The sequence below is a fragment of the Myotis davidii genome, unplaced genomic scaffold (assembly GCF_000327345.1).
Source record: "Myotis davidii unplaced genomic scaffold, ASM32734v1 scaffold453, whole genome shotgun sequence".
Lineage (NCBI taxonomy): Eukaryota > Metazoa > Chordata > Mammalia > Chiroptera > Vespertilionidae > Myotis > Myotis davidii.
In genome coordinates this window covers 3,325,088-3,333,927 of record NW_006285234.1, presented here as the reverse complement: position 1 = coordinate 3,333,927, position 8,840 = coordinate 3,325,088, and the positions used below count along the sequence as shown (strand labels likewise).

The 8,840-nt window shown below is 42.4% G+C and overlaps 1 protein-coding gene across 1 annotated transcript in view; it reads left to right on the top strand.

Moving 5' to 3' along the window:
• PMFBP1 (polyamine modulated factor 1 binding protein 1) overlaps positions 1–8,840 on the top strand; it is a 43,288-nt gene that overhangs the window by 1,500 nt on the left and 32,948 nt on the right. The window contains exon 3 of the mRNA XM_015558791.1: positions 4,404–4,559. Coding sequence (XP_015414277.1) covers positions 4,404–4,559 — 156 coding nt within the window. The remainder of the gene's footprint in view (positions 1–4,403; positions 4,560–8,840) is intronic.

Here is an 8,840-nt window from a genome sequence, read left to right as displayed (position 1 = left end):
CCAAGGATATGATGGAGAAAAGTATGTGGCAATTGCCCAAGTGCCAATAAAAGTTGCCACATATTCCATAGGTGGCTGACCTCTGCCATCTGCCCTGTGTATACTGAACTGTATACTTTATACAGTGAGCCAATCTTTAAAGAATTTAGAATACAATAAAATATACACTCATTCTTTACTATATGAATATAATTGATTCCAGAGTTTTTGCTCCCAGACAAAACCCTGGATAAGTGCCCATTAATTCCCATCATCAGTCATCAAAAACTGCAATATTTCTATAGATGGAACAATAAACTCAGGAAGCAAGTTAGGAGTAACACTAACAGTGTTTGAAATTACTGTGGATAACTGTAAACTCTGTTGCTACACGAGGAAAATGTAAAAATTCCTGAAGCAATGTTTCATGTTTTTTTAAAAAAAACATAACTCTCACTGTAAACTTCTATATATTGAATGGTAGTAGTGATTAAGACGGCAAATTTGTTGAAAATTTGTTATTATCTTCAAAGAAGATAATTTCCCAAAACCGATGATCTTTATGGTGGTGTTAGTTGACCCCAAAATTACTCTGGAAACTTCCACCCAAGCTTTCTTGTTTTTTCAAGTGCCAAATGCCTGGGAATGCTGTCACCTTGAACCTTCCTAATGCTCTTGGGATTTGAGAAGGCAACTGAATCACAAAGTTTCGGTTTAACATCAGGATCCCCCCTCCCCACCCCACCCCCTCTCCCGCCTCAAAAAAAAGCATGAGACTATCTGTCAATACTTTGAAGCCTAGAGCAAAATTTCTTCCTATCTTTTTTTAAAATGGGTTTTTATTGCTTTCAGAGAGGAATGGAGAGAAAGAGAGAGATAGAAACATCAGTGATGAGAGAGAATCACTGATTGGTTGCCTCCTGCACGCTCCACACTGGGGATGGAGTTTACAACTTGGGCACATGCCCTGACCAGGCTTTGAACCATGACTTCCTGGTTCATAAGTCGACACTGAGCCACACCAGCCAGGGCTTCTCCCATCTTTTGAAGTACATGTTCAAGAAGGCATGCTCTTAGGAAAAAAAATCCATTTAATCCATCAGAAAATTTGCTTCAGTGAATAACCTATTTTCCAATAACTATCATGAGCGTAGTAGCACCTGCAGTATCAGCACTCACCATTTTGCCTGTGGTTGGATGATGTCACATGCCTTCGAGCAAAGTGACCAAGTTCCAACCTTACAGAAGCAAAACTGGGAATCTAAGTGCTGGCTTAAGAGAAAACTTACCTAGCATAGGAGGCTTGTGATTTGAGTCATCATTAATGACTATAGGTCTGGGTCAGGGTCGGATGGGGCGTGAGGGTCAGCATTATGACTCTCAGTTCATCTCATGCACTGGTACTGGTTACAGAGCTTTGATTGATGAAATGTCAGATTAAATCAATCCTTACTACGTACTGATACTCAAAAGGCATCTGCCTGGAATTTAGCCTTCATAAAGTAGATGGGATTAGAAAACAGTGTTCAGTGACCTCTGTGCAAGATATTAGCAAGAAATTAGGTTTACTGGAAGCTCAGAAACATTTGCCTTTCTGGAGTTCTGAGGTGAGCACAGCCTCTTCTTACAATTTCCTATAGTAAAAAAATAATACATGATTCAAGGAAATCATTTTATTGCTCTCTCAGCATTTCCACTCTTGTTCTGATAAATAAAAAACCCTGTATGATTGGGTCTTTAGGAGTGAATGGTTAGATTTTTATTTCAAAAGTAAATTTCATTTGACATCCTACAAAACACATTTGTTATTCAACTGATTAAGGAAATCCTCAAAGAAAGATTATTTATTCCAAAACTCTTGTGTTATGAATGAAGAAATTGCCTCAGAGACTCTGAGTCAATGCTAATGTCCAAATTAGATGAGCTCATGCACATTAAAGATCTATTTCTGAAGTCCTAGGCATGCAACAGCATTGGACTAGCAGGCCTTCGGCTCCAAGTACGTCCAACACTGGAGGCAGAGGGGATTTTTTATTGCCCTGAAAGAGAGAGGACATTTAACTTTTAACTTGGAGAGATTCAGGATGTATAGGGTTGGTGCTTTGTTAATGAGCCTACAGTGTACCAGGCTCCATATAGGACAATCTGGTGGCAAGGTCCTCGCCGTGAGACGCAGATATTCAGCATCAAAGCAAGAGTACAGGGCATGTGCACGGCCATAGAGCAGGGATTGTACTGTCACCTAATTTCTTCATGGATGCCAAGGAAAGATAGGAGCAGGAGAGGAGGAGATCCCTAGGGTCTCACTCCCAAATGAGCCTCTGTATCCTGTTCCCACCAGGGCGGCCATGACACAAGGGATTTTAAATCATCAGAATCAAACTGCTGCTCCTTGTCCGCTCAAGGGTTTTATTTTCCAGTTAGAAAATAGTGTCTGTACACTACTTTTTTTTTTAGCTGCTCTACACATATTCTCTTAAGAGAGTCCCTGGTAATAGTCTTACTGGTAATTACATGCTTGGGGCAGTTTGACATCCACCGTTGTTTTTCTGAAAGTGAGGAACAAGAGACAGGAGGAAGAGAGAGAGTTTTGAGATAATGAAATCCTTTTAATGATAGAGCCATGCCGTTAACCTAATTAAACTGTAAAGTGGTAAAAAAAAAAAAAAAAAAAGTCCAGGTACTAAATGGAAATGAAGAAATAAATCAGCTGAGACAGCAGCACTTCTGGGAAACCTTCTGAATTCCGAATAGTCTGACATTGTAGTGTCCGATGCCCCTGGTTATTCTCTGGCCCCTCAGCTTTGTAAAGAGGTCTCTTACACTGACCTGTCCAGAAGGGCTTGATTTATGATGTCCATATGGGAAGCCAGCGCCATCGGTGGGATATGGTGACAGAGCACTGGCTACAGGGTCGGGAGAGCAGAATTCTCCTCATTCTGCTGCTAACTAGTCATGGGACCTTGTTGCTTGGGTCACTTTCCATTTCTTTGCACCATGGCTTCTGTGCGCTTCTGCACCTGCAACTCTCTTAGAAAGAATTGCCCTTGGGCTATTGGGGTCACTTTGCTCAGAAGAGCACAGACTTGAAGTCCTTGGGAACCTTCCTCCCATGGGGCAGCCCTTAGCCATTGACTGGCTGATGCCGAGTCTGACAACCCGGCTTTCTGTGCATCTAATCAGGACAGATTCTGAGGTGTAACTTACTCTCCAGAGTTCCCGTGGGATCAGGCTAAAGCTACTGCCCTCAGGACTCTGTCTGAAATCCTGCCCTTGCTTGGCTTCTTCTCCTTCCCTGTCCTGCTTCCCCCACTTCCCTGCTGATTGCTCTTGGGAGTGTTTCTTTAATAGGTGTCATGAATCTTTGTCTAAGAGCTTACTCTGAGTAACCTAACATAAACCAGGTACCTTCCATAAAAGCACCAGTCCCCAGTGGGAGGTGTGCAGGAGGCGGCTGATTGATGTTTCTCTCCCATCGATGTTTCTAATTCTCTGTCCCTCTCCTTTCCTCTCTGTAAAAAATCAATAAAATATTTTTTTAAAAAAAAAGCACCAGCCTCATTTCCAACATCTGAAACTCAGAGGTGGTAGGTAGTACCTGTCTTCATGAGTGTAATGGACAGTCTGCACAGTGTCAGAGCGAAAGCACTGGACAGGATCACAGAGGGCTACTTCCTAATGTCTTTCCACCCTGATGCCAGCAACCCCAACACTGGGAGTTAAAGGTGACACCCTAGTGTAATGGAGCACCCACCCTCTAACCACAGCTCCACACCCGTAACCCCACTGAAGTTATTATACTATTAGTGATCTCAACCACTACTTTCCATTCTGACCTAGCAATAATTAACTCATCTTTTTCACTCATATTCAGAGGCATTGATCTTATATAATCAGCCCAGAGATTTTACTTTTATTCCCATTGGTATATGTCTCCAAAGAAAAAGCACTAGGTTTACAGGTGAGGGAGGTCTCTTGGTTTAGTGGATCGAAGAGAGTGAAGAGACTTCAGAATCCACAGCAACTCCATCACTGATTCACTCATCTTGACAAGTTCATTTGACATCTCAATATGTTGATCTCATCAGTGGCAGAGCCATTAATATTCATGGACAATCCACGAGGTGCCTGGAATTATTCTAGACACTGACTTCCTCTTGCAAAACAGGGGAAGTGTCTGTGAGGCACCTACACAGCAGTGGGCGAAGATTAATTAAATAAGTAATTGTCTGAATAATGCAGAGCACTCAGACACCTCGAGAATGGAGAATGTGTAAGTGTTACACGGAATGAGTAATAACAGCAAAGGGTAGATGGACAAATCTTCAGCCAATTTAAAGTCTCTGTCAACCGGTTAAGTGAACGAAAGTAAGCATTTACTTGGTGGTTGATTAATTGATGCCTCTGTTTTTCTGACGGCCTAGGCGGGGGAAAGAGACAGAGAAGTGAGCAGCCTGAGCAGCAAGCTCTTGAGCCTGCAAGTTGACATCAAGAATCTACATGATGTTTGCAAGAGACAGGGGAAGACCTTGCAGGAGAACCAGCTCTGTGTGGAGGAGGCGATGATGAACAGCATCCACGTAAGGGTTTCAGTAGCTGCTACCACCTCTGCTCTCTTCACTTCCACTCTGCTCCCTTGGACAGGAACAGTAACCGAAAGCATTCCACGAGAGCATTTATTGAGCAGGCAATGAGAAAGAATGAAACACATCTCCCCTATCTCGGACTAGAAAAACCCACTCTGGGCGCGCGCACACACACACACACACACACACACACACACACACACTCCATCCTGCCCTCAGGATTTTCAGTCTAGCTCCCTCCAACATCATCTACATCTGAGGCTCTGTCTTTTTCCTTATCTTGCCTTTCACACCTGGATTTGTGGCACCTGTGGTCATTGCCCTGAAAGACCAAATTATAGTTATATAAGGAGAGCAGCATCTCCTGATAGATCTTAGACAAACTTCTACATTAACCAAAGAATAACACCCCTTCCACCTGCTCAGAGGGGTCGCTGCTCATTAGTGCAGTGGGTGCTTTTTTTTTTTTTTTACAAAGAAACAGTTTGTATTTTATTTACATTTAGTATTATTTTGTCTTACTTTCAGATGTACAGCATAGTGGTTAGACAATCATATACTTTTCAAAGTGTTCTCCCTCATATTTTCAGTACCCATCTGGCACCATAAATAGTTAATATAGTATTATTGACTATATTTCCTATGCTGTATTTTCCATCCCATGACTGTTTTGTAACTGCCAATCGGTACTTCTCAATCCCTTCCCCTTTTGCACCCGGTCCCCCAACCCATCTCCCCTCTGGCAACCATCAGTCAGTTCTCTGTATCTATGAGTCTGTTTCTGTTTTGTTTGTCTGTTTGTGGGCTGTCTTTTCTTTTATTATTGAATTTATTGGGGCGACATTGTTTAATAAAGTTATATAGGTTTCAGGTATACAATTCTACAATATATCATCTGTATATTGCCGGGGCAGGCAAACTTTTTGACTCGAGGGCCACAATGGGTTCTTAAACTGAACCGGAGGGCCAGAACAAAAGCATGGATGGAGTGTTTGTGTGAACTAATATAAATCCAAAGTAAACATCATTACATAAAAGGGTACGGTCTTTTTTTCAATAGTTTTATTCATTTCAAACGGGCGATCTGACCCTCGGGCCGTAGTTTGCCCATGGCTGGTATATTGTATTATGTATTTACCAACCCAAGTCAAGCCTTCTTCCATCCCCATTTATCTCCTCTACCCTCTTCTACCTCCTCCCCATCCCTCCCTTCCCTCTGGCAATCACACAATATTGTTTGTTGTCTGTGTCCATGAATTGTCTTTTCATTTTGCTGATGGTTTCCTTTGCTGTGCAAAAACCTTTTAATTTCATTTCATTTGTTTATTTTTTTCTTTTGTTCCCCTTGCCCAGTAGATATTTCAGGGGTCGGGGGAGGGACAAGAGAAATATCCAAGATTTTACTTTCTATGTTTCCTTCTAGGATTTTTATGGTTTTGAGTCTTACATCTAAGTCTTTACTCCAATTTGAGCTTATTCTTGTATTGTTATATTGGAATTCAGCGAGTCAAACAGAAGACGCCACAGTCAGAGGGCCGAATTTGGAGTCTTTATCGCAAACGCAGGGGCCGCAAGAGAACTAATGTTTCTCCAAAACCTCACGGCCCCGAATGAACTTAGGGATTAGCTTATAAAGGAAAAAAACAAAACAAACAAACAAAAAAACCGTGTGCTGGGATGGGGGCAGTGTTTTTAGTAGATATCCCCTAAGAAGTGTGCAGCCTTGAGCATAGCTCAGATAACCAGAAGACACCTGGCATGGGAGGAACCAAGGACAGACCAGACCCCTATGCCAGCAGAGCGGCTTGCAGGACCAGATAATTAAGAGGGGCAGTGACTAGACTAGACTATAGGCTGATAGGAAGGTACATTAGGTTACTGGCACAGATTCAGATTGCTAACCCCTTCCCAAAAATGTCTTGTTTTCCCCATTATTTGAGCAAGCGTGCTTACAGAAGCTAGAAATAGCAGAGTTACTTCTATCAGGGAGGCTATCTGGTTTAGTTACTTCCTGGAATTAACAGAACAAAGGACCATCTGTGTTTAGTGGAAAATTTTAAACTGGCAGTTCTTACAAAATAGAGGATACAGGAACAAGATGGAGTGCCCGTGGTTCAGATGGATGGTGAGGGACAGGATGGAGTCAGTCCTTTCAAGGCCCATTGTTCAGTATGTGGTGTAAGAAGGTGATCTAGTTTCTTTCTCTCTCTCTTTTTTTTTTTTTTGTATGTACCCAAATTTTCCCAACACCATTTATTGAATAGATTGTTTTTACCCCATTGTATGTTCTTGCCTCCTTTGTCAAACAATAATTGACCATATAGGCATTGGCTGACTTCTGGGCTCTCCATTCTGTCCCATTGATCTGTCTGTCTGTTTCTATGCCAGTATCATGCTGTTTTGATTACTCTGGCCTTGTAGTATAGTTTGATATCAGATAGCGTGATTCCTCCAACTTTGTTTTTCTTTCTCAAGATTGCTGTGGCTATTCAGGATCTTTCTGTGGTTCCACAGAAGTATTTGGATTATTGTCCTAGTTCTGTTAAATATGTCATTGGTATTTTTTAGCAGGTGCTCTTTATTGCCACATCTGTAGCTCTCTGCCTGCAGCTTTTCTTCTCCACGCGGGAACCCAATCACAGGATGAGCTGAAGTGCAAAGGAGCCAGTGCCTCTAGAAGCAGCCCTCAATCAATGACTGATGGAGAGACGGTAGATTAAAAAACCCATCTCCCTTGCCCCTCAGTCAGAAATAATGCCAGGCATGCTCTTTGCTGCGTCCCCAAGTTCCTCAATGGGACCCAGTGCCAGATGCCCACAGTGGCAACTAGCTTGATAACACCCCCTTTCACAGCTTCCTGCTATTCCTTGTCTTACTTTCTCTCGCCACTACCCGAGCTTCCTAAGGTCACCCCCTCCACAGGAACTGCTACCTGACTCTCAGTTCCCTGTCACAGGGCTTGCCCGCTTCCAGCGGTACCCAAGCCAAGATCCTCGGTAACACTTTCCTACATGTATGTGAACAGAAAGACCTCCTGGCATGGTCATCTTTCTTGAAATGGAGATTTTGAACTAATCCTTGTCTGCCACCTAAGCAGTTCATCAGTGGAGGCAGCCTCCTTTCAGCCTGAGGTTTCCTCTCTTTGGAAACTCTAGCACTAGCTCCTTAAACCAGTCTGTAAATGTACCCACACAGGCTAGGGGGCCAGCTGAAAAAATCTTTCCCAAAGCTCTCTAAACACTTTGGGTTTCCAAGAATTCCTTACTTTGCAGTCTTCATTTCCGTTGAGGGATTTGAGTTCTTGGCAGCCACAAAGCAGGTGCCCGTTGCACAGACCTGTTACTGGACACCCAAGTTACTAGTAGCTGCTTAAGGAACCACCAACTTCTTCAACATTTGTGGTCAAGGATCTGGTCTCTCTTAATTGTGTCTGTTAGAGTTCTCCTAGGACTTACCACCTCCCTGTAAAAACCACAAATTGTTTCTCTTTAATACCCTAAAAATGCTACCAGCAAAGCAATTCCACCTTATCTTACTGAGCATTGCTGTTCTTCCCCCAGTAAGTCACAAATACAGAGAAATCCATTGGTTTTCCTAAATGGTTCTCAGGAAGAATATTATCATAATTTACTTCTTTCTAAATATTAATGTTTTAGAATATTTTCACCATTGCTGTCACAAGTTTATTTATTCCCCAAGTCAGGGAAAGCCATGTGGCTTATAAATACCTGGCAACCTGGAAGGAGAAAGATATTAAGTCACATTTTATTATTCTATTTATTTTTCAGAAGGCCTAACAGCTTGAAACAAGCTTTAAAACAGGCTCTTTTTTCCCCCCTAGCACTTAGTGCAGAATTTAAATTGCAGGCTACGCATACAAATACACAATTAGATGAGGACTTATACTCCTCCCCTCAGAAAATCCCTGCAATGTCTGCCTTCCACGAGGAAATGTAATGTGGGAACAAAGGGGAAACCCAAAACGTTCTGAAATGTTGACTGATATCTAACAAGAAGCTGGGGAAATAAGCAAGAGGTCATAATTCAGGACCATAGTTATACAAGAAAATTAAAATATTACATCAGATGTTATCTCTGACTAAAGAAGTGGCAGGCAAGGCGTGGGTGGTGAGGAAAGAAAATGGCATGACCTTGTAGATCAAGAATACTCTGTGTTCTGCCTGCCCGTGTTGCTCAGTGGTTGAGCACCGACCCATGAACCAGGAGGTCACAGTTTGATTCCCTGGCAGGGCATGTACCAGGGTTGTAAGCTCC